The 26256-nt window shown below is 55.2% G+C and overlaps 1 protein-coding gene across 6 annotated transcripts in view; it reads right to left on the reverse strand.

The window, feature by feature from the left end:
• FBLN2 (fibulin 2) overlaps positions 1-26256 on the reverse strand; it is a 75148-nt gene that overhangs the window by 9109 nt on the left and 39783 nt on the right. For 3 of the 6 annotated variants that reach the window (XM_060023124.1, XM_060023121.1, XM_060023122.1), the window contains exons 3-10: positions 13975-14086; positions 12357-12486; positions 9696-9876; positions 8615-8824; positions 7910-8023; positions 7325-7426; positions 5303-5443; positions 1185-1319 (exon numbers count right to left, since the gene is read on the reverse strand). In XM_060023124.1, the coding sequence (XP_059879107.1) occupies positions 1185-1319; positions 5303-5443; positions 7325-7426; positions 7910-8023; positions 8615-8824; positions 9696-9876; positions 12357-12486; positions 13975-14086 (1125 nt within the window). The remainder of the gene's footprint in view (positions 1-1184; positions 1320-5302; positions 5444-7324; positions 7427-7909; positions 8024-8614; positions 8825-9695; positions 9877-12356; positions 12487-13974; positions 14087-26256) is intronic. The other 3 variants (XM_060023126.1, XM_060023125.1, XM_060023123.1) reach the window with 2 other exon arrangements.

Here is a 26256-nt window from a genome sequence, read left to right on the forward strand (position 1 = left end):
CACCACTTTCCCAAAGGAACCCAGCCTCTAGGCAACCCTGTGCTGGGTTCTAGAACCCCCTCCAAGGACCCCCGGGAGGCTGAGAACACAGCCCCTGCCCAGCCACTCTGGTCTAAGAAGGAGGCCCTGGGATGAGAGGGGCGGGGTGCTGGGGCGTCCAGGGAGACGGCCCCCCTCCCCACGTGTCAGGGTTCTCTAAAGGGGGCTCACCGTGGATCTGTGTGAGCCCTGTGGGCATGTGTGGGTGTGCACAGGTGTGCGCCGAGGGGCCTGGGCTCACCTCCTGCCAGCTCACCCCACCCCTGCTCCGCGCCCAGCTCAGGGCCCGGCATGGAGTGCGTTCAGCACCTGCCTGAGCTCCCGCCGACCTCAGAGCCGCTTCCCACCGCCATTTTCCGGGCTTGCAACAATGGAGCACTGCTCTGGGTCTCACCTCCTGGGTGACTTTCTTCTAGACGTTTTCAGTTAAAATAAAACGCTTCCCGTCACAGGTGAAACAAACTCCCAACTGCTCGCCTATCTGGGCCTGCCAACCCCGCAGCCTCCTTCCACCGGGCAGCGTGCTCTCACCCGAGACGCCCTTTCTGCCTTTTGTGCCAAGACTCCTCCCCTCCCTAAGGGCATGACACCTGCTGCTCCCTCTGCCTGGAACACCCTTCCCAGGGGCCTCTCATCCTGCAGGTCTGTGCCCAAACATCACCGCCACAAGGGGCCGGCCTCTTTGGACCCCACCTAAAGCAACACCCAGCCCCGCGTGCCTGTGGGCCCGCCGGTCCCCCCATCAGGAGGCCAGAGACAAGAACACAACCCCACCGGTACCCCTGCCACCCAGAACCCTGCCAGGCCCACAAACGACACTGGGGAAGCATCTGCTGAAACGGTTCAATGGAACCTCTCTCTCTTCTGAGGCGGCTAGAATTTTCTGGTAAAAAGGACAGAAGTGACCGTTCTGTGGGAACTGAGGCATAGGGAGGGGAATAACTGACCCAGACACACTTACCTCGGAGGCCACCCCCCGCCCCAGCCTCTGCCCCTAAACCGGCGCAGGAAACCCCAGGGCTGGGAGCTTGCCAGAAGGGAGAAGGCTCTGGGCGGGCCAGGTGGGCTGCAGGCGGGCTGGGGGCGGATCAGAAGGTGGGGCGGGGGTGGGGAGGTGGGCAGGGCCTCCAGCCAGCTCGCCTCACCTGTGCACTCGCCATCCTTGAGCATGTAGCCGGACTCACAGGTGAGAGCCTTGTAGCAGCGGAAGGAGCCCACCGTGTTCATGCAGTGCTCGCCCCGGCTGCACGTGTGCAGGTCCGTCACGCACTCGTTGATGTCTGCGGGGAGGGTGAGGCCGTCAGAGGCTGCGGGGCCCTCCCGGTACGGCGCACGCGCTGCCGGCCAGCCGGCCCTGCCCTCAAGGTACTCACTTCCCAGAGAGCAGCACGGTCTGTGCAACCACCCGTTCAACAAAGATTTATGGAGCATGTGCCATGGCCCCAGGGGTCCATGGTGAACAAGACAGACAGAAAGTCTGCCATGGCGCGGGACACTCAGAGCGGGGGGACCAGCGGACAGACAAACCTAAGAGGGAGGGTGGTCCTGAGTCTTGTGCAAGAGAGAGCGAAGGAGACCAGGAGTGGGAGGTGAGGGGGCGGAGGCACGAAGGATGCTCAGGGCAGAGGACACTTGAGCAAAGCATCTGAGGAGGTGCCAGGATGAGCCGAGCATGTATCTTAGGCAGAGGGGACAGGCCGCCAGGCAGGCCCAGGCTCTGGCCCAGAGGGGTGTGACTGGGGCGGGAGAGGAGAGTGTTAGGAGATGCGGGGGAGGTGGGAGCCATCGAGGGCTCCAGCAGAGGAGGGAAGTGGGCTGACTTATTGGTAACAGGGTCCCCTGGCTGAGTGCAAATACTCCAGGGGTGAGGGCCTGTTAGACTAGGAGATGATGGGGCTTAGGCTGCCGCCCACAGAGGCGAAGAGAAGCAGTCGGGTCCTGGAAGTGCTGTGAAGGTCAAACCGACAGGATCTACGGTGGATGCGACGAAGGAGAGAGAAAAAGAGGAGCCCATTGGCCTTGGCAAAGCTTTCTGGACGAGCAGCTCTACAGATGGGGGCCCCGCACCCGGGCTGGGGCCAGCTGGGAGGAGCAGGCTCACAGCGGAAGGCTGGGAGCCCTTGACGTCACACTGGGCTTGAGGATGAAGCGGCAGCCAGAGGCCTGCCTCGGAGCTCATGGAAGGGGTCTGAGGCGAGACATTGACGTGGGAGTGGTCACTGCTGAGGTCACCCGGGGGCCGAGTACTGACGCCTGGGATGCGCAGGTGGGGAGGGGAGAAGCCAGCAAAGGAGGGAAAGAAGTAGCATCAGGGAGGGCGGAGGAGACCCAGAGAGGTGGCCAAGTCAGACGTCCCTGCAGGTGGGCAGAGGACACCCCGTGTCTCTGCCACGCTCCACCTGGCAGGGGAGGTACAGCAGTCGTGCGGATTCGTTCATTCACTGGACACACCTTAACGAGCAGCTATTCTGTGCTAAGCCCAGGTGGCCTAGAGGTGTGTCACAGCCTCTGCCCCCAAGGAACTGCCAGTCGGCAGGCAGGGAGAGAGGACAGGTCAGGCGGAGACGCTGGGGAGGTAAGCTGCACAGCCCCGGGCTCGGGCCAGAGCACTGCCCGCTGTGGGCGCTGCGCTGTCAGAGCTGCTCTCAGGGACAGTCATGTCTGAGCTGAGCCTACCAGGACGACAGGACCACGTGGAGAGGAGGGGTACAGGGCTGTGGGGCAAGAGACTGTCCCAAACTCACAGGTGAGCCAACTGGTGTACAGGCCCGGCCAAGGCTGGTTGGGTGGGGAAGAGGAGGAGGAAAAGGGAGAGTTCTGGCCCGTGGTTTCCAAGGAAGGGTTGGCTGGGCCAGACAGAGACTTCTGATTTATAAGCTGGATTGACAGCAAGAGACACATTCTCAGGAGCCCAGAAACATCATGGGCCAGGAGCCCGCCCTAGCCTGGGAGGAATCGTGGTGAGAGATGACAGCAGACACCACTGACTGTGTGGCTCACTTAGGGATCGGGCGGCTTACAGGAACTGCCCTCGATCCCCCAGAGATACTGCTTCACAGATAAGGAACTAGGTCTCACAGAGGGGATGTGACTGAAGTCTCCCAGCCTGCACGGGACAACAGCAAGAACAGAACCCAGAGCGCCCAGCCCTTTCCCCACTGCCGCAGAGTGGGCCCCAGAGACGGGGCTCCCATCGTCTCAAAGCCAAGCCCACCTGGAACACTATTCCCAGGACCCAAGATGTTCCTCAAAGGACAGGGCACAAAAGGCCAACGGCAAAGCACAGGGGATTCCTCACAGAGGTCACCTGTCTGTTAGAAGTCCTGTGGACTTGGCACCGCCCAATACTGTCCCACTTCAGCTTACATACCTCCAGTGATGGGGGCTCACTACCTCTGCAGGCTGCCTCAGTATAACACATTTGTTGAATCACAATTACGGCATCAAACACTAGCAAGTTCTTTACATGGATTCATGTAACCGCCACAGTGACCCTCTGAGGTAGACATTAGTCCTCTCTTTTCACAGGTGAGGAAACTGAGGTTCAGAGAGATCAAATGACTGGTCTCAGGTCCTACAACTAGAAAACGGCAGAGCCAGGATTTGAACCCAGCCAGTCTGGCTGCAGAGGCCACACTCTTAACCCGGGCACCCGTCTCCCATCTCACCAGCCAGGGTTAATAGAACATGCCTGGAGCTCACAAACGCACCGCAGAAGACACGTCTGTGGATGAGCAAGTGATGGAAAGAACGAGTGCTCACAGGTGAGATGAACACATAAGCGGAACACAAGGACGAAGAGGACACTGGGGTCCGTGCCGGATGATAAGGAAGGAAAGGCTGAAAGAATGACCATAAACTTTGCTGAATGGAATGCACCTCTGTGCTTTCATCCCAGAACCCGTTTTCCAGCTGCCCGGCGACCCCTTTCAGGACAAGGTCTTCTCTCCAGGCCGCCAGGGAACCCTGCACACCCGCGTCCTGGGAGGGTGCTCACAGGGTGGACCGCCTTTTCCCAGACACACACAGACACGAGCCGGACGGGAGGAGCTGCCCCGCCACTGACAAGCAGGCTCCAGAGGGCGCATGTTGGGCCGGGGGCTGGAGGCCAGGGGCACACATGTCTGCAGCGGCCACTCCGCTGCCCGGCGGCGGAGGGTGAGGAAGAGGACATGTCCAGGTTGGGCGTGGTCCCCAAGCACAAGGACGACACACGGGGGTCTGGGCACGTGCAGTGCAGTTCCCACCTCCACATGTTTGTTGCAGCCGTTCCTTCCTCCCTCACGCCCCTCCCAACTCCCAAATCCCCATCGTCCTTGGAGACACATGCACACGCCACCTTCTCCAGGGAGTGTGTCCAGACGCTGCCAGCTGGAATGGCCTCTCCCTTGGCCTCTCGTGTCCCTGCCACAGCATTTCCCAGTCTGCCCCGAGCCCCTGCTACCCTGGGTCTATCTCTGTTCAGGTCCATGATGTTTCCTAAACGAAAACACCAGACCCCCAGCCATGGGAGAACAGCAAGTCCTTGCTGCCCACAGAGCAGGCCTGGAGCCCCAGCCCTGGCCCACAAGGGCACCGAGAGGCAGGAGGGCAGGCGCATGACTGAGCACCAGCCCATCCGTGCACAGGCCGGGACCTGGGTACCAGCCCGTGCCAGGCCTCCGAGCCCCGAGGTTAGAGGTGAGGAAACAGGCTCAGAGACGCAAGCACTACTGCTCCGGGTCACACAGCAAATGGACGCCTAGCTGGGGTATTTGCCTCTGAAGGGGCTCTGGCCGCATCTAAGGACAATCTCAGCAGCTGAGGTCCCATGCACACCATGCCCTGGGCTCTGGCTATGCGATACACATGTCACATAACCTCCAAACGGGGAGCAGTGCCCTCAGTGCTCCCTTTTCACAGATGATAAAACGGAGGCTTGGGAGGAAGTTCAAGCCCACAGAGATACTAAGGGGTCCTGCTTCGAACCCAGGCCTCCCTATCCTGCTGCCCACATGTCTCAATGACCTCATTTCAATGACCAGCCAGGTCACACCTCAGACAAAGTTCTGACTCAGGCACGTCCCTGGGGAAAGCAGCTTCCCGGTGGCGTCGGTGGAGAAGCAGGACACGAGGGGCACGACATGGAGCATGGGGTGGCGGGCCGTGCTGAGAGCTCATATGCAAAGGGCAGGCCCTTTAGCATGTGGCTGCAGTGTGGCGGGCTTGGCGTGGAGCGGGGCAGGGAGCCGTGACAGTGGCGGCAAGCGGGGCTCTGGCTTACCCACGCACTTCCTGTGTGCATTGAGGATAAAGCCCTCCGCACAGAGCACTGTGTGGTTGACACAGTAGAAGGATCCCAGGGTGTTCACACAGAACTGTCGCCAGCTACAATCGTGAGTGCCCAGCAGGCACTCGTCTTGGTCTAGTGACGGCCGCGGGAGGAAAAACAGAAGGGCCGTTAGAGAAGCGTGGCCCCCAGTGACATGGAGCCTCCAGTGACAGATGGGGAAACTGAGACCCAGACGGGCAGGGACCTGCCCAGGACCTCCCAGCCCATCAGTGGTCCCTCTGGGCTTTGGGCCCAAGTCTGAGTTTGTCCAGTTGAAAGATGTCACAGCAGGAGCCCTAGCAGAGACAGGTGGCAAAGTGAAGCTCAGAGAGGGTAGACAGCCTGTCCGGGGTCACACAGCGGGTGGGACCAGAGGCCGTCTCCCACCCATGCTCTGGAGACCCTCTACCTCCACGGGCAGCCACGGGAGCCACACAATGGCAGGAGTTGCAAACCTAAGTGCTTAGGGGGCCAGGCTGGAGACATAAACAGGAGAAGGGGCCAAGGGGGCTCTAGGGCACTGCGGAGCCTGTGCTCTGTCGAAAGGGAGACCAAGGTTGTGGGCTCCTTGTGGACAGATGTTACAAAGTTTCAAGAAAAACCTGAAATTTGGACATTAAAAAAAAATTCTTGATCTGTCACTGCTGGTAACTTGTTTGATTATTTTAAACAGATGATAAAATGTCATCTGCAGGACTCCCCTGCGGGGCAGGCTACACCCACAAAACGCCCTCTGCATCCTCTGGCCTGGACCCCACAGCCTCTACCACTGGGGGCGCTGCAGAGAGAAAGGGAGGCCTGGAGGGATAGGGACACGGGCCCATGGCCTGAAGGAGTCCCAACCCAGAAGAGATACAGTCCTCATGTCTTCAGGGCCCTGGGAGATGAGAAGCAAAGCCAGATCTGCCCCCACCATCTGAGAGAAAGGCCTGTCAGTCACCACCATGCTGTGTGCTCTGGGCAAGTGTCCTGTCCTCTCTGGGCATGAGGATGGTTTTCATCCACACCAGAACAGTCCTGGGCAATTGGCTAGAGGTGGGTTTCGGCTTCTGACAGGGATGTGGGTCTCTTCCCAGGCAGACTTAACCCTGTTACCCATGGACCCAAACCAGGTTCATGTCTCCTGAACTTGAACCTGAAACTAAAGCATTTCCTAGACCATCTGCATGCTGTCTGCCTGCCTGTCTCCACACACGAGGAGGTGCTCAAGGTGTCATTCACTGTGGGAACCACCCCAGCAGGTGTTGGATCCGATGCCCCCCAATTCACAGGGGGAGGTCCCAGCCCGCAGAGACCCCATCGGGACAAGACCCAGACTGAGCGGGTTCGTAAGTAAGGGAGGCCTGTGCTTTTAAACCCTCTTCGGCCCTTCTGTGAAGGCAGAGTCACCAACATCCACCGTCCCTCCTTGGTTTCAGAACTGAGAATGTGCCCTCAGCTGGGGCTGCCTCTCCCCAGCCTTGTTCCCCATGGAGGCCAGCCGGAGCGATGTCCTGCCGCAGGACGACAGGGCAGGCACCGCCCTCTGTCGGCTCCACCCGTGGCTGGGACGGGAGCAAGGCGGTCACAAACCCAGTCAGGCCACTCAGATGGGGTGACCCTCGAGGACAGAGCTAGTCAGAGCGTGACCCAGGGAGTCTCGGGCCTCCCCGGCTCCAAGACCTACTAGGTCAGACCCCTGGGGCCGTGTGGACTTCTCAGGATCCTGTGGTCCCAGCCCACAGGTGACCCTGTTGCACACTGAAGTTTGTGGAGGCCTGCTCCAGGGAGTGGCGGGGCTGCGGCCAGCCCGTGTGCCCACCTGGGCTGCACGCACACCTGGCACGTGATGTGGGCGGACGCAGCTGTTTCAGCTGGTCGTCATGGCAGCCACACCTGCTCCCCGCTCACCAGCACAGCGAGGTTTGGCCCTGGAACACCTCCCCCGCTCCGGGCCCACTCAGGTGTGCGGGGCCCACGGCAGGGGGGACTCACCTTCACAGGACACGCCGTCCGCCATGATGGCATAGCCGGGGAAGCAGGAGCACATGGCGGTGTCCCCGACCACGCTGCACACCTGCTTGCAGGGCCCGTTGTCTGCGAGGAAACCGCACGGAAGTCAGAGACCATGCGGCTCCGGCCTACAGGGCACCCCACTCCTGCCCCTTTCACGAGGTCACCCCTTCAACCCGCTCACACACCGGCTGGTGTCTGGGACCTGCCCCAAAACACCCCTCCCTCAAGTAACAGGGATGCGGGTGAGGAGGACGGAGGGGAGGACGGGAAGGTCGCAGAGAACGCCCGCACGTATCTGAACGCGGGCTCCGTGATGCCTGGGCGAGCAAGGATTGTACTCTCTGCTTTACAGAAAGCGAGGCTGAAAGCGGCTGATGGGCCATGCTGGGGTCACCCACGCCTGCCCCAGGCTGCGCCCCCCATTCTCACCTCTCACAGCTCCTCACCCAACCTCCGACGGCGAGGCCAACCGACCCCCCATGCCCGAGAAGCAGCACGCCCCGGTGGGGCCACCCCGCACACGCCCAGCCCCGAGGGCTCCCCGCCTGCCCACGGCCAGCTTACCTTTGCAGGTGTTGGGCTGCGGCACGGGCAGCGCGATGGTGTTGGGGACCACTTGGGAGGATTCGGGCCTCACCGCTGACTCCTCGGCGGCCTCCGGCTTGGGGCGGTCACCGTCTGTCACGGACAGAGCAGACAGGAGGGGGGTCTCGCGTCTTCAGGCAGCCTCGGGCCCTAACAGGCGCCATGCCGGGCTCTCGAGGCCGGGGGGCGGCTCATTTTACCCACCCCCATCCACCCCACGGGAGAGGAAACTGAGGTTCAGGGAGGGACGCACCTCAGGCCAGATCCGTCTCACCGCTAATCGGGGCAGGGAGGGTGGAGGAGGACCCGTCTGTGGCCCCAGATGAATCTACCCCGGGAAGCTGGCAGGGAGAGGGTCCTTCCAGACCAGGTGCCGGAGCCTGACCGCCGCGGGCCCGGTACTGGGGACGCGGCTAGGTAGGCGGGGGCCTCGGTGGCCCAGGTCCCGGCCCTGCACTTGAATCCAGGGTGGGCCGCTGGGGCTGCCCTGCAGATGGAGCCCCAGGAGGGAGCCCGTCTGCCTGGCCTCACAAACCCATCGCTGGGGACCCTCGGCGCCGGCGGGTTCCACAGTGTGGGGTGGCGGGAGGCGAAGTCCCCCACGGTCCCCACCCGAGGAACACCACGCTCTGCGGTCAAGATCAGCCCCGCCCCAGCACCTGCCCCAACCGTCCGGGCCCTCACCTGGGCGGCAGGTGCGGCCATCGTCCTGCAGCGAGAAGCCAGGAAAGCAGGCACAGTGGTAGGAGCCCACGGTATTGATGCACAGGTGTTGGCACAGCTCCCCCGGGAGGAGCAGGCACTCGTCCTGGTCGTCACCGGGCAGGCTGTTGGGCAGCTCAGTCTCCGTGCCCAGCGACAGGGCCTCCCGGCTCGTCAACTCCGCCTCTGAAACTGGGGCAGGGGTCCATGCTCATGATGAGACCCAGGCTGGCCCCAGCAAGTGGTTGGGACCACAGGCCCTCAGGAAACCAGATCAGGTCTTCACCAGAACCTTCTGTGTGCTCAGCTGAGACAGCACGATGAAGGACGGATGGGTGGGTGGGTGGATGGGTGGATGGGTGGACGTATGAAGGATGGAGGATGGATGAATGGAGGGGTGGGTGGATGGGTGGATGGATGGGTAAGCGGATGGGTGGGTAGATGGAAGGAAGAATAGATGGGTGGATGGTGGATGGATGGAGGGTGGATAGAGGGGTGGGTGGACGGAGGGGTGGATAGAGGGGCGTGCGTGGGTAGGCGGACAGATGGACGGGACGGAGAGGTGGGGGGGTGGATGGAGGGTTGGGTGTGGAGGTGGATGGAGGGGTGGACGGATGTGTGAATAGATGGATGGGAGGATGGGGGAATGAGTGGTGCATGGACCAGAGGATGGGAGGGGGATGTGTGAAATGGATGGTGGATGGGGAGGAAGAAGTATGGATGTGTAGGTGAACAAAGAAACAGGAGGGTGGGTGGGTGGAGAGTGGAGGGAGATGGGTGGTACTAACTGGGCAGAGCAGATAGTAAGTAGAAAACTGAATGAGACCACCATCTCATTCAGAAAATCTCATCTCCTGAAAATCTCATCTCCTGAAATAACAGGAGCCCATCATGGGAGGCCACAGAACTCTGTCCAGAGCGGAACTTGTGCCTTGAACCACAGATGAAGGTGACCAAGGTCCCCACAGAAGGCCAGAGGACCCCCAGCCTTGCCTAGAAGCCCCAGCAGTTCTCCCCCGTCGGCCAGCTGGCCCATATGCCTGGCCTGGGGAGCAGCACGCACCTCTCCGTGGTACAGCCTCAGGCTCCGGAGGCCGGCGGACCTCGGGCACGATGAGGGGGTCTTCGCCCTCACAGCAGGAGAGCATGACGTGGTTGCAGGGGTAGCCGAGGTTGGGGTTGGACTCACACGACTGGCCCTCGGCCCGCACGCGGAGCCCCAGGCCGCAGCACTCACAGCATTGCTGGAGAAAGAAGAGCCGTCACTGCCCAGCCCGGCCGCTCAGGGCCTTCCGCATGGCCTGTGAGCCTGTGGGACTCACGCTGGAGCCCCAGGCTCTGGGGAGGGGCTGACAAATGGGAGCGAATTCACCCTCGTCTCCACATTGTGCCCGGGATGTGCTCTCCGGGGGCAAAGGTGTCATCTGTCCCCATTTCCCGTGTCTGGCTCAGCTAGTGCAAGTTTTTTACAATAATTCATAAATGGCCTCTTATGAAAAGAACTACAAGTTAACCCACAGCCACACCAATTAACTGCTCCCATATTTACCAGCAGACTGCCAATCTATTCAGGCCACCTAAAAGGCAGCACTTCCCTTAAAGTTACAGATAAGAGACACTGGGTGAAGCTTTCAGGAGAGCTTTTAACCGGGGCTGACTCAACTTGAAAGTACATCTTTTTTGCTCTCCCCCTTCCTCCTTTTTGGAACAGATGTGATGGCTGGAGCTCTAGCAGCTATTTGGGGTCATGAGGTGACCTTAAAGATGGAAACTACAAGCTAAAGATGATCGAGCAGAAATATAGAAGCCTGGGTGCCTGAAGATATTACACAGATTCACCCCTGTCCCAGACTGCATGCCTCCAAAAATAAAGTCTTTGATTCGTTTAAACTACTGTGGTAGACTGATTACAATAACAGCCCCAGTCGTTCACTCTTCACTGTGTCCTCTGTCTTTGCAGTCTGATAGTACAGTTCCTCCTGTCGAAAGACAGGGTGCATTTCCCAACCTCTTGACTGTGCCTCATGACTTGCTTCGGCCAACAGGAGGAGACAGAAGTGACAGTGCGCCTCTTCTGAGCCCAGGCCTCAGAAGGCCTTGCACACATCTATTCCCCATGTTGGAACCCTGCTCAGCCACTACCTAAACAAGCCCAGGCTAGCCTGCTGGAGGTTGAGACCACATGGAACAGGGAAGTGTCAACCCAGCTACAGCCATCCTAGACCTAGTGCCAGCAGAACCATTAGCTGGTGGCAGCCAAGGTCAGCTGGGCATGGCCCAGGTCAGCACAACTACCCTGACTCATGACCTGAGCCGGTCATCAGCCACTAGGTTTGGGATGGTCTGTTACACAGCAGTAGCTCACTGATACTCCAGACTGCATCTCCCAGTGGTGAACATATCCACTTAGTGAACATATCCACATACTTGGTAAACAGTTTGCATTACCTCTGATCCTCACAAACACCCCGAAAGACATGAACTATTATCCCCATTTTATAGATGGAGAAGCTGACGATGAGGAAAAAGGACTGGTCCAGGGTCAAACATATAAACACAAATGGAATTCTAAACTCGCCAGTCACCAAGGTCCTTTCGCTAATATCAGTTATTTTTTAGGAAAAATTGACCCCAATGAGACAAAATTCGATGTCAAAGGCCTCTGCCAGATGGTGCCCTCCTCCAGAGGTCCCTCAACCATCATCCAGGCTTGTGGTTTCTTCAACTCCGTCCCTTTCTCTCCCCCAAACACAACATCCTTCTGTGATACTTCCTGAAACTGTTCCAAGTTTGCCCTCATCCTCTACAGCACAGACAGCCAGCTGTTAGCCCCCAAAGTCCGTTTTCCCTCCTTCCACATTTGCAGTGGGCACACGACCTCTCCAGAATAAGGACTAAATTTCCCAGCCTTCCTTGCAGCTAGGCAGCCGCCAGACTAAGTTCTAGCCAATGTGATGTAAGTGGACGTACCGTCTGTCCTCTAGAGAGGGGCTTTCTTTTTTTTTTTTTTTTTTTTTTTTTTTTTTTTTGCGGTACGCGGGCCTCCCACCGCTGCGGCCTCTCCCGCTGCGGAGCACAGGCTCCGGACGCTCAGGCTCAGCGGCCATGGCTCACGGGCCCAGCCACTCCGCGGCACGTGGGATCCTCCCAGACCGGGGCACGAACCCGCGTCCCCCGCATCGGCAGGCGGACCCCCAACCGCTGCGCCACCAGGGAAGCCCCGAGAGGGGCTTTCTTACACCCACGTTCACAGCAGCAATATTCACAGTAGCCAAGAGGAAGAATCAACCCACGTGCCCATTGACAGATGATGGATAAACAAAATGTGGTCCCTCCAGACACAGAATATTACTCAGCCTTACAAGGAAGGGAGTTCTGCCACATGCAACAACGTGGATGAACCTTGGGGACATCACACTCAGTTGAAATGCCAGTTACAAAAAGACCAAAGGAAAAGAAAGCCCCGTGAGGGAAGGGAGTTTTGTGTTACTCACTTCTGCGTTCTTAATGCCTAAAACAGGGCCACCACAGACTGGTGTTCAAACAGTACTTCCCGAATGAATTGGTCCGTATGATAACTGGTGCTGTTTTCTATGCAGATGCAGAGCTCCCCTGCCCCCAGGCGTGAGCATCCTCCCCTCAGAGGAGCCCCACAGGGCGGCCCACCCCCTGGGCCCTCAACGACCTTCAGGCTCAGGCCACACACGCCCCAGGGCAGGCTTGCCTTGTACAGGGAGACACCGCAGGTGTCGCTGTCCTCATCCCCGCACGCCGCGCCCTCCTTGGCCCCCATGACACCGGCCATGCAGCTCTTCTCCTTCAAGTAGGACGCACAGCAGTGCTTCTGGGCCGTCCTGCAACAGAGGTGCGCCTCAGCCCCACCAAGTGCCCCATCCTCCCAGGGAACCCGCCAGGAGGGGCCGCAGGCCCTGCTTCACACAGGAGGCTGCAGCTCAGGGAAGAGAAGCCCCCGCCACGGCCCGCCGCCGGTGGGCCCCTGCTGGCGCCAGGGCATCGGCAAGGCCAGCGCATCCTCACCAAGTGACATGGGTTTTGTTCTCAGCTTAACTAAGACGACTCAGGCCTGGGTCCCACTGGGCTCTGTGTCCCTGACCAGATGAGGGAGGGGGTCCGTACTCCAAGCCCCCCAACAGGGCTGAGAAGGAAAGGGAGACCCAATCTCAGGAAGGGCTGGGCGGTCGGCCTGGGACCGCCAGCGTCCCTGGTCAGGCCTCCAATAACTGTAGGGCTGCCCCGGGCAGAGACAGCTGATGGGCCAGCACACAAAACAGGGAGATGAAAAGGTGGGCTTCAGTCCCACCTGAGGAAGGGGTTCGGCCTCACCTGAGGAAGGGCGTGTCCCAGCAAGGGCCATCTGGTGATGGACCTGGCTGGCTAGGAAGCAGTGAGTCTCCCACCACAAGAGGGATACAAGCACGCACTACTTCAAGCCTCCTGAATGCTGCATGCTCTGACTCCTAGGCAGCCCAAACTGGTGGGATGACCAAAGGGAAAGGAAAGGGACAAGGCTAGAATTTAAATGTTTCTAACGGAGGCATTGTGGGCGGGACAATAGGAAACATGGAGTCTAATCCTGGCCAAGCTCCCAACGAGCTGTGTGGCTTTGAGTGAATCACATCACCTCTCTGAACCTTATCTTCCTTATCTGGAAAGAGGAGTAGGCTGGACAAGATGGCATCCCTGGAATAAAGAAGGGGTGAATGGCTGAGCAGGATGTCACCCGGGCCTGGCACAAGGAGGGTGTGGGTATAACTGCTTCCTTTGCTGAGAACACTGTCATCAGAAGAAGCAGTCAGCGCACACAGCAGAGCACAGGGAGAGGCCAGCCTTCCTGAGACCCCAGGGTAGCAAAGTGGGGAAAGAAAGAGGGCTGACGGGCTTCCCTGGTGGCGCAGTGGTTGACAGTCCGCCTGCCGATGCAGGGGACACGGGTTCGTGCCCCGATACAGAAGGATCCCACATGCCGCGGAGCGGCTGGGCCCGGCTCAAGTCTGAGGTAGGAAATTCCAGTGGGCTGAGCACCGCCCAGCAGCAACGCAGCACCTGGTAAGAGAAGCAGCTGGCCGTCCCCAGGTGACAGCGGTCCCAACGTGTGCTCTTCCGACCGTGCTCACCAGGCCGGCGACAAGTCTGCACTGTTAGTTCATTCTTGGGGCAAGTCTCGGGCTCCCCACACCCGGAAAGAGCCCGGCCAGCCAGCCAGGCAGCCACATCCAGCCACCTGCGGGCACCTGGACGCAGGTGGAGTGGTGCTCACCTGGCAGTGCGGGGCCCGGGGCGGGGAGGAGGACACAGGGACATGGAGCCGGCGCCCACCCTACCTGCACACAGCACTCTCAGCACCGCTCTCGGGGATGTCCAGGCACTCATCGTTGTCAATGGCCCACTGCTGCCCTGCCGCACAGCACGTCTCGATCAGGTCCTTCGTGGACACTGTGGGTGGTAACACAGGCAGAGTCACCGGCTGGAGGAGGTGCCCGGTTCCCAGGTGTCTAGGCCCAGCGGGCGTAGGACGTGCTGCTGCCGCCGGGCCAGATCCCCATGCATTACTGGGCTGGGAACTCACTCACCCGCTGCCTGTTGCCACCAGCAGCTCACAGGCACAGGCTTCTCTGCAGAGCTGCCTGGGAGGGTAAGTCCACCCAGGGGGAGAGGGCCGGGAGGAGGATGGCCAATCACTGAGTAGTGGGGCTTCAAGGGCCAAGCCCGTCTCCAAGGAGACAGCCCTGTGCGGCCACGCCCGCTCCAGAGCTCTCCGTGGGGCCAGGACCATCACCAGCTCCTTCCCTGCCCCCCGCCCTGGGCAGTTTCTCCAAATGAACCACGTGCACAAGAACCCCCAGCTCAGGCTCTGCTTCCGAGGGACCAGATAAGACACCAAGACAGGACAAGACATAAGAAATAGCAACAGCATCGAGGAAAGCTCCTGGGGAAAATATCTGTGACCGGGGAGGGCAGGAGTCGGGGGTTGGGACAATGTCTTAAAACTCAAAGGCACAGACCACAGGCTAAAAAACGGATGAATTTTCCTACCTCAAAATTAAAATTCTCTGTATAACAAAGAATTCTGTGGAGAAATATAACAGACTGCTGACAGGTTAAGAGATGTTTTGGGAATGTTCTAAAACTGACAAAGAATTGCTATTGAGAAATACAGTAACCTTCTGAAAATTAACATGAAAAAAACCAACCCCAAAGTAAAATACCTATGAAACCGGAAAAATGAGAAAGAGTGATAAATGCCAGGCACAGGTGCGAACCCTCATGCCCTGGGGTGTGGGAGTGGCGACTAGAGCAGCCAGTCTGGAGGGAGACCCAGCACCTCTTACACAATTAAACACAGGCATCATCCCGGACCCAGTCGTTCTGCTCCGGGGTGTGTATTGCAGGGAAGTTGTTTCCCGGACCCATATGTAACCAGTACAAGCTCACTTCAGTGTGATTTATGGAAGTGGGTGGGAGGGAGACTGGACTGTCCATCACTGGAGGAGTATGAAGAGAACATGGGGACGTCCTCCACGGAGGACTCCACAGATGTCAGAAATGGCAGACGAGAAGTACACACCACATCATGAAGCTGGACACACGTACACACAGCAACACAGAGCAGCAAAGGACAGAGCACTGAGGGGAAACAGGAAAAAGCCAAGTGAGATCCATTACGTGAATTGAAAAGATTGTGTGCAAAATTACAGTACACATTCGCATGAACACATAAAAGCAAAAAAAAAAAGAAACCCACACGGATTGAAGAGAATGGTTGCCTAGGGTAAGCGGAGGGAGAAATGTCAACGGGGAAAGGAGATAAAAGGGAATAAATACATCAATTAAAAAAAAGAGAGTCTTGCTAAGATGATAAGGAACCAGGAAATAAGGAATGCAATTAATGCAGCCGTTTGCCTCCGAGGTCTGAAAATAAACGACATTCAAAGATGAAGCCCGTCTCGGACACCTACATACGTGCTGAGGACACCAGGGTGTCACAGAATAACTCTGAACCTGGGTCCACACCTTAGTACTACCATGTACAGCCATTTCTCCTCCCTAGAGACTCAGTGTCCTGCTCTGTTATGAGGACCTACAGCTGCACAGCCGCTGAAGCCTACAAGGATCTCTAAATGTCCTTGAGCAGTTCACATAAGCTGGCAGGGAGGAGGAAGAAATGCACCAAGAAATGTCAGCTGCCTGCAAGATTCTAGGAACAGAAAGAGCTCACTAAGAATCATCCTCTTCACCGGCTTAGTGGGCGTTTCAAGTCATTGAGCGCTTCTGAGTTTCAATTTTCCTTCTAAAAGACGGGGAAATAAGCTTCAGTATCAACCTGAGGGCTGTTCTGAGGCACCAGGAGGAAAAAAAAAATTCTCGATAACCAGTGTCTACCAGAAACAAGTAGCAACATCACACCCAGTGGTGAAACATTAGACACACACCACACTGAAGTCAGAAATATGACAAAAGTACCGACTGACACTACTGTTTAACAGTGTCCTAGAGAGGCTAGCAGATGCAATAAAGCAAGAAAAAAAGCAGCAGCAGGAGTATTAGAAAAGAAGAGACGACAGTCATTATTTGCAGATGTTACAAGTTCATCTTTCTAGAAAATCCAAAGGAATCAATATTAACACCGTACTTAAATGAATACTAATTTATTATTATCATATGGTGGCAAAAAACAAAATCAACATACACAAATTAGTGGCTGTCCTATACACCAGCAACAATTAAATAGAAAAGGTAAGACAAAAAAATCCCACTGAAAAAAGAAATAAACCTGGAAATCAATCTATGTAAACACATTAAATCTACATGAAGAAAAAAAAAAACATGTCTCATAGATATATAACAGTTTACTTTGTTAGAAATATATACCATGTGTCTAGATGGAAAGATTCAATACCGTAAAGATGTCAATTTTCCTTTATTTAACCTACAGCTTAGGTGGAATCCCAGAGTCCCAAAATAATTAGTCATGAAATTTGTCAAGTTGATTCTAAAATTCATCCCAACTAGGAAATGTCTAAAAATACCTGAGAAAATTTCCAAAAAGAAAAGAAGAGAGCACCCCTTAAAGTTTTAATAATTAAAAAGATAAGGAGATCAACGGAACAGAATAAAATTCAGAAACAGGATGACGTGCATATGGGAATTTAGTATATAATGAGAGTGGCATTCACACTCAATGGGGAAAGGATTGACTATCTGATGATGGGCTCTACCACACATCACACACAAAAATAAATTCCAAATCTATAAAGTCAATACTAGAAGAAAACCAAGGAAAATAATTTTAGGATAAAGAGAGACTTCTTCAGAAATAAAATCCACCAAAGAATGATACTGTACTCTTGTCTCACACCATATACAAATATCAACTCAAAATGAATTACTGAAACCATACAACCCCTAGAAGAAATCATAGGGGGAAAGATCCTTAACACTGGTCTTCACAACAAATTTTTGGTAATGATACCAAAAACACAAGCAATGAAAGCAAAAATCAACAGGTGGGACTACATCAAACTTAAAAGCTTCTGTACGGCAAAAGAAACAATAAAATTAAACGACAATTTACGGAATGGGAGAAAATATTTTCAAACCATGTATCTGATAAGAGGGTTAACATACAAAACATATAAGGAACTCATAAAACTCAATAGCAAAATATATATATATATGTATATATATATATTAAAAAATGGGCAAAGGACCAAAAGAGACATTTTCCCAAAGACATAAATGGCCAACAGGTATGTGAAAAGGTGCTCAACATCACTAATCATCAGAGAAATGTAAATCAAAACCACAAAGAGATATCACCTCACACCTGTTAGAATGGCTACTATCAAAAAGACAAGAGATAGTAAGCGTTGGTGAAGATGTAGGAAAAAGGGAACCCTTGTGCACTGCTGATGGGAATGTAAATTGGTGCAGCCACTATAGAAAACGTTACGGAGGCTCCTCAAAAAAATTAAAACTAGAACTATCATACGATCCAGCAATCCCACTTCTGGGTATTTATCTGAAGAAAATGAAAATACTATCTTAAAAAGATATCTGCCTCCCCATGTTCATCAAATTATTCACAATAGCCAAGACACGGAAACAACCTAAGTATCCATCAATGGATGAACGGATAAGGAAAATGTGGTGTACACACACACACACACACACACACACACACACACACACACAACGGAACGTTATTCAGCCATAAAAAGGAAGGAAATCTTGCCTTTTGCAACGACATGGATGGACCTTAAGGTCATTATGCTAAGTGAAATAACTCAGACAGAGAAAGACAAATTCTGTAATATCACTTATATGTGGAATCTAAAACAGCCAAACTCATAGAAACAGAGGAGAACGTCTGCCAAGAACTGGGGGAGAGCAGGTTGGAGGAACGGACCCATGTTGGTCAAAGGGCACACACTTCCAGTCACAAGACGAGTAAGTTCTGGATCTAACGCACCGCACAGTGCTTACGGCTAACAACTTGAGAGTTCCAACGAGAGTAGGTCTTCAATGCTCTCGCCACAAACAAGAACAAGAGAAAATGGTAACTGTGTGGGGTGACAGGTGTGTGAACTAACTTTATTGTAATAATCATTTCACTACACATGTGTATATCAAAGCATCACATTGTACACCTTAAACTGACACAATACTATAGGTCAATTACATCGCAATAAAGCTGGGGGAAAAAAAGAAATAAAATCCACAAGCAAAAAGGAAAACCTTAATACAACCGACCAGATAAAAGTCTAAAATACCTGTATGGCAGAAGACAGCCCCAGTCTGATCACATCACTCACTTTCCAGTCTCCACACAGCATTTATCACTATGTGAAACCCTCGTGTTTATCTATGAGCTTACTTTTTCATTTGTCTGTTTCTTCCCCTACAACGTCAGAGTTGCGACTTGAGTCTCTGTGGCCCCTGAGAGTGACGCCACCATTCCACGCTTAATCCTCTCTCATCACACTCCGTGCACATGGGGGTCTCACCTTGTTTGAATACCTCTGGTGGTGGGGATCTCGCTCCATTCAGGCAGCTTGTCCCTTTCTGCATAGCTCAGCTCAGAACGTCCTTTCTTTTACTGGACTGAACTTTTTCTCCCTAAGCCTTCTCCAAGATTGCCTTACAGAGATTAGGAGATTCCAACAGGCCCCTGGGTCTCAGCTAGATGACACGGGATGGGTGTCCTGTCAGGGGAACAGTAACGGCTGGAATGCACTGGTGCTCACCACGAGCCAGGCGTGAGTCCAGGCACGTTCATCCCCACTGGTATTACGGTGAGGACCGCTGCTAGGCTCGCTCTAGACCAGGCGGGGAGTTAGAAGCCCCAAGCCTTCATTTCTCCTCTCCGGCCTCAGCTTCCTGTCTCTGCACGGGCAGCTTGATGCAGCCGGTCCTGGAAGCCCTCTCTGAGAATCTAAGCACCGGCCTGAGGAGGCTCTACTTCCCTGTGGACTGAATGGGGCTCCCTTCCTGCCCCTCCCGAGCAGATGCAGGTTTCAGCCTGCGCTTGGCGGCCTGCCCTCCATTCTCTCCTGGCCTTTCCCATCCTGGTTTCCCCTCTTTCCAAACAAAGGAACTCAGGGGCGTGACCCCTTATGCTGGGGAGGCCACCCACTTGGAGCGGGAGTGGGAATCAACACAGGGGCCAAGGGCGGCGCTGCCCAGTACCGTCCAAGGCGTGCGAGAGGGGGCCGGGCAAAGCCCACAAGGTGTGTACCCCTGCTGCTCGTCCAGAGGCCCACCCCGAGGCCCCCTCCCTGACCACCCCCTCCGAGGCCCCAGCCTCTGTCTCTCTCTAACCCCTCAGAGTTTGAGCCCCAGGGCCTCTTCTCCCGTCCACGCCCCAGCCTGGCTGACCTCACCTGGCCGCCCTCCTTCATGTCCGTCTCCTGCAAACACACAGCTGGCTAAGCGACCACCACCGGGCATCCCCGGCAATCCCACGGCCTGAATCTGTTCGGCAGCCGATTGTGCCCGGACCACCTCTCCCATGGTCTTCCCTGTGCCAACCTCAGGACCCTCCTGGGCCCATTCCTTCCTCCTCACCTCCCTCCTCCCATCCGTCACCTGCAGGGCCACCTCCAAAGTCACCCCTGTCACCACCTCACCCCTCACTCTGCCACCATCTCTTGGGCCCGAGAGGTACCCTGCTGCCCTGTGTCCTCCTCTGGTCCATCTTCCAGATGGCGTCAGAATGACCATTGACAAGTATGAATCAGACTGTGTCTCTCCACGGCCTACAGCCCCCCAGAGTCCCCCCTTTCTTTACCAAGACCTACCTGGTATGGCCCTGCGACCTCCCCACCGCGTCTCCTTTCTCACTCACTCTCTCCACTTGAACCCCTCAGGCTCTTCCTGCCCCAGGGCCTTTGCACGCACTGTACTTTCTGCCTGGAATCCTCTGCCCTTTTCCTGAGCCCTGCCCGACCCCCACTCTCTACAGGGCTACCCTTGTTTGGGGCTCTCATCTCCTCAGGCAGGATGTCCCTGACTTCTGAATCTAAACTAACCTGCACCCCAACCCTCGTTGCAGCACCCTACTTAGTTTTGCTCATAATGCCCTGGCCTTCGCCAGCTCAGAGTCATCTCGGGGATCCCTGAGGCCCACGGACCCCACTGGAAGGCCACTGCCCTGCAGGATAAAGCACCCCTGCCTGGAGCGACAATCGGGGCCCTCACAGCACAGCCCAGACTCACGTCTCAGCACTTATTCCACCAGCTAGCAGGCTTCTCTGTGCACCGTATCTTTGCACATGCCGCGCCAAGCTGGGAACGCCCTTCCTCTACCCTGCCCAACTACCCAGCCTTAACAAGCCAGCCTGCACACCACTCCCTGCCTCTCCATCCTCTGTGGTCCCGCCAGCATCCACCTCCGTCCCGGGCAGAACAAACAGCCCCTCGTCCAGCCTCATTCACAGCAGCACTTGGTACATATACAACGTCACTGCCAGGGACATGCCAGCCTCAGACAGCAGAGGGACAGGGTCTCAGGGGCCAAGAACGGTTCGCAGTCATTTCAGGGTCCCCAGTGCCCGGCACAGACCTAGTACTTGATAAACCCTGGGGCTGGGTGGAGCACACCCCAGGCCCGTGGTGTATACCATCTCATGCAAAGCTCACCTTGACAACGTGAAATCGGTCAATTACCTTGATCTCCCAGATGTATAAATAGCGATCTAAGGGTTTAAGATACACAGCCCAATGGCACAGACTTAGGAAAAGGAGGGAGAAGAACTTTACACGCACACACATCACCTCCACACAGCAGTTTCTACCGAGTCTCAGAGGTGAGCCTGGGCGTGTCTGACCCATCACCGTGAGCACTGGTGTTCAGCCAGGGCACCCCTCCCTGCCTGGGGGACGTAGCCAAGTCACTCACCCTCAAGCCTCTGTGCCCTTGCCGGTGAAATGGGCAAATCACCCCTCCTGCCCGCATTTCACAAAGTGGGGAGGGGAGAAGCCAGTGTCTGGCAAAGGACAAGAGGACAGGAGCTCAGTAGGCAGTACCTCCCCACCCCTGGCACTCTTCAGTTAATTACTTAATTACAGAGGGACAGGCTGATAAAAGGATGGACAGGACGGTAATCCCTCCAGAAGAGGCAGGCGCGGCGTCCAGCAACCCCTCCCTGCTCTGCTCTGGGTTTTCATGGACTCCCCCATTTCTGTTCACTTTGCCTGTGCTCGGCCCAGAGGGAGCATGGCCTTCCTTGCCTGCCGGTTAGGCACGAGCACCGTGGCCAGAGAGGTGAAGGCCACCTCCCACTGTGACAGCTGCAGGCTGGCTGGCAGGCTCTCACCAGCCTCGTGGCTGACCCGGGCCGGGATCAGCCTGGCTCCCAGATGCATCCCCACGGGCTGCCCCTCAGAGTCAGGACACCAGGCCCCACCAGCCAGACAGCACGACCTTGACTCTGGCAGGAGTCCCACCTCTGACACCCCTGAGGAGCGGAGGGAGGATAAATCCACTTTGGAAGATGATCTACCATCATCCAGGAAAGCGGAGACACGCAAACCCGATGACGTGGTGATTTCACCCCCAGGTCCACGCCCAGGAGAAACGGGCACCCATGGTCTCCACCTGGGGACCCACAAGCAGTAGCTCCAAACTGGAAATAACCGGAGCGCCCAAGGACAGGAAAAGGTGGCCACTAGGACATGACCAGGCCGTGCAAATGGGCGCGCGGTGACCACACGGCGAATCACGGGGACACGGCCCCAGGGGAGAAGCAGTCACAGAAGGACACTGTGCACTGCCTTTCATGTGAAGTTCAAACCCAGAGAAAAGCAAAACACCTGTTGAGGTGGTAAGAACTCGTGCTCACGGAAGCCAGGACAGTGGTAACCAGGGAGGAGGTCAGGGCAGCCATGGCTTCTGTCCCCAGGGCTGGTGCCTTGGGGGGTGCCCTTCCTTAACTGTTGAGACAGTCCCTTACGCTCTTCTAGTCACAAATACTCCATGACAAAAATATTACCGGAAAACGTAGTAGGATTAGAAAATTCTAAGACTAAAGAGGCAAACAGCCTTTTAAAAATGTGACCCAGGTCTTCCCTGGTGGCACAGTGGTTGAGAGTCCGCCTGCCGATGCAGGGGACGCGGGTTCGTGCCCCGGTCCGGGAAGATCCCACATGCCACGGAGCGGCTGGGCCTGTGAGCCGTGGCCGCTGAGCCTGCGCGTCCGGAGCCTGTGCTCCGCAACGGGAGGGGCCACGACAGTGAGAGGCCCGCGTACCGCAAAAAAAAAAAAAAAAGGTGATACAAGCCAGACACAAAAGGACAACTATTATATGATTCTACTTATACAAGGGCCCTAGAATAGGCCAATTCCCAGAGACAGAAAGCAAAATAGAGGTTACCAGGGCCAGGGACGGGGGATGGGGAGTTAGTGTTTAAAGGGGCCAGAGCTTCACTTTTGGGAAGATGAGAAAGTTCTGGAGATGATGGTGGTGATGGCTGCACAACAGCGTGAATGTTCTTAACGCCACGGATCAGTACACTTAAAAACAGTTAAAATGGCCAAATCTATGTTATGTGTATTTTACCACAATAAAGAGAAAATAATGCATTGAAGTGTAAACACAAAAAAGTGACCCAGCACTTCCCCTTCTAGAAATCTAATGGCTGACAGACGTGCCGTGGGCACAAACACGTAAGTCACGGATCCTGGCTGCGTCCGAATTTGTGACAGCAAAGATCCAGAAACAACCAACCCCCATCGACAGGGCAGTGATGAAATGATTGGTGTTACATCCGCCCAATCTCACGCAAGTGTTAAAAAGAACGTGTTAGATCTTCACTCACTTCTGTGGAACAGTTTCCAAATATATCACAAAGAATGAAGAAGACAGGCTCAATGCTGAACAGTATGTATAATAAGTCACCGTTGGTCTTTTTTAAAGTAACACGTGGACACACGTGGAGGATTTCTGGAAGGAGGTCCCAGAAACGGGTAGCAGCGGGTGTCTCAGGGAGGGACCGGGCCCTGGGGAGGGAGGGAGCAAGCTGACATCCACTGTTTACCTCTTTTGTATCTTTTATGTGTTTTCCTTCCCGTGGGCAGGTATTACCTATTCAAGAAACATGCTGTCGTAAAAAGATCCTGAGATTCCAGGGAACCTAACCTCCTTTGATCACAGGCAGTGGGTGCCCAGAACAATCCGACCTGGAGGTCATGACCCCTCTAGACAGTCCCCTCTCCCGGACATCAGAGCCCAAAAGAATGGTGGCTTCGGAAATGCTGCAAAAAACACTACACCTGGGGGTGATGAGCGGCCACCTCCACCAGCACCCTGTTTGGACAGGATGTTTGTGGGGCCTGAGCAAACACCCCAGGGAATGCTGCAGCTCTGATGTTCTGTACTGCGGCGGGGGGGGGGCAGGGGGGCGGCGGCAGGGTTGTCACCCGCAGGCCCTGGTGGTGCCGGGAGTCCTTTTACAATGACTAGAAGATGGACAAACAAGAAGGATCCTGAGCGTTGCCGTCCTGCCCCGGGACCCCAGACACAACGGCTGAGAGCCAGCAGGAGCTGCTGGGCTGAGCCCACCTGCTGGGCCCACCCAACCTAGCCCCTCAGAGATGCCTTCATCCATCACCTGAGGCAGGACAGCCCCCAGCCGCCCCTGCCCTTTGCAGCACCTCCCCCAGCCTAGCTTCCTCGTAGGGGTGTTGACTGGCTCCCTCCCCCCGCCCAGGTCAGCATCCCACCCACCTGCTCACCACCCCAGCCCGGCCTGGGAGGCGCTGGGCCACCCTGGCTGACTAGCTGGACCTCTGGCCTGGCCGAGCCGCCTGGCGGGCCCCAACCTGCAGCCACGGCACCTTCCCTCCAGCTCTAGGAAGAGGATCCTATCCCCACGACGGTTTTACAGGTGAGCAGGCAGCAGCCCAGATCACATGCCCCAGCCAGGGGCAGCCACATGACCAGATATCAAAAATGACTGGAGGACTCCAGTAAATCGAGGCAGTGTGCAAAGACAGCTTGACAACAGAACAGAACAGAGAGGGCAGAAAAGACCTACTCATCTGCCCTTGGTTCCTGACTAAGGTAACAGTGCAGTGGGGGAAGAAGGTCTTTACCACACCCAGCATGGGGGCAATTGAACATCCCCTGAAAACAGAATGGGCTCTGACTCCTACTCACACCGTCCAGAGAAACAAACCTAAATGTGATCTAATGCGAAAGGTGAAACAAGTTAAAATGTCTAGACTGTAACACAGGAAAATATCTTCATGACTCTGGGGTAGACAAAGATTTCTTGAAAAGGACACAAAATACAATAACAGAAAAGTAAAGATCAGTAAATTGTATTTCCTTAAACCTCGGAATCTGCGTTCCTCAGAAGACAGCATGTGCAAAAGGTGCTCATCAGGAAACGTCCTCACGAGAGTGGAAAGAAACGCCAGAGAGCGAGACACGGCACTTGTGATCCAACAAAAGACGCATCCTCAGAATCTGTCAAGAACTCCTAGAAATCGGCAAGACAGAGAAACCTGATTTAGAAACGGGCAAAGAACGACGGAATCCCAACAGTAACATGAGAGCGTGTTCAACGTAGTAAGCTATGAGGGAATGAAAATTAAAACCACAGTGAGATCCCACTGCACAGCCATCAGGTTGGCGACAGTGAAAAAGAGACCACATCCAGTGTCGGCAAAGACTTCCACTCACGGCTGGCGGGGACGGAAACCGGTGAGGCTTCGGAAAACCGTCTGGCAGCGTCAGCTAAAGCTGCCAAACCCTCCAATACAGCAATTCCACTCCTGGTAAATAGCCGACAAATTCACACAGGATGTCCACAGCCCCTGTATTAATCACAGCCCCACACTGGAAACAGACCAAACCTCCAGCCACACTAGGACAGATCAATAAACCATGATTTATTCCTACAATGGAAAAATGAAGAGCAACTTTTTTAAGTGAATTACTGCTACACGCAAAAGTCTGGATGAGTCTCAAACACAGGATCTTGAGCTAAGGAAGTTAAACGCAAGCAAAATCACACCATATGGTTCCCACTACACAAAATAAATTCAAGAATAGGCAGGAGTCACTGATGGTGATAAAAGTCAGCCTCGTGGTTTCCGTGAGGGGTGGGGGGCAGTGGGGGGAGGGAGAGTAGAATTGGCTGAGAAGGGACACCAGGAAAATTCTGGAGTGCTTGAGATGTTTTGTATCTTGACTTGAGTGGAGCTGCCTGGAACCCACTGAGCTATTTTAGGAAGAAGCGTGTGCTTTACATACATAATACTTTATAAAACTACATAATCAGATATAAAAAAAAATTTAAGGGAGGACTGTTATATTAATCTAGATTGAAAGATATTCAAGAGTATCTATAGTATACTTTAATAAATACTTTCCAATAGAAGGAAATTCAAGAGAAAAAACAACAAAATAGGAACCAAAAAAGATCTCACCACCCCTGATAAAATATTACTTTACTAAACGGGCTATACGTTACACTTTGCGGGCAAGTGGAGAATACAAACATGGCACAAGGGAACTGGCAACTGTGGCAGGTGTAGGATCACAGTATGCAGTAATACAGGAGATGTCTTTATTTCTCCGTTGCGACACACCGTGTCAAGGCTGAAATGTTTCCATCACGCACGTGTGCGCACATGCCCGCGCACACGCTGTATCTCAAACCACAGAGAAAGAAGAGCAAGCACTGGACCGTTACGGGGCTGAGACTTCTTCCCTGAGCCCCCTGCCCTTAGAGGGTCTGTCCCAGCTGCCAGGTGGCGGCTGGGGTCCCAGGTGGGACTCTGGGATGCTGGTGCGCTGCGGCTGGTGAAGCCGCAGTTACGAGAGGACTCGACGGCGGGCTTTGCTCATGTGGAGGAGCCCTGAGGCCCCACGGTGCTTGGCTTCAGGCTGGTCCCCGGGAAGCTTTGGGAGGTGGGGTGGTGAGGGTTGGATCACCCATGCACAGGCCCTACCCTCCCTCCATGGCCTCCCAGGGAGCAGGGGGTGTGCGTCTGTCATGGGCATTTTAATGGGCTACGTCTGTTGGTACTTTCACAATCAATGAGAAAAGCCGCTTGTACACAAACAGGCTGCCCTGATGCGGAGCAGCGCCAAGA

This window comes from Delphinus delphis, chromosome 10, assembly GCF_949987515.2.
Source record: "Delphinus delphis chromosome 10, mDelDel1.2, whole genome shotgun sequence".
Lineage (NCBI taxonomy): Eukaryota > Metazoa > Chordata > Mammalia > Artiodactyla > Delphinidae > Delphinus > Delphinus delphis.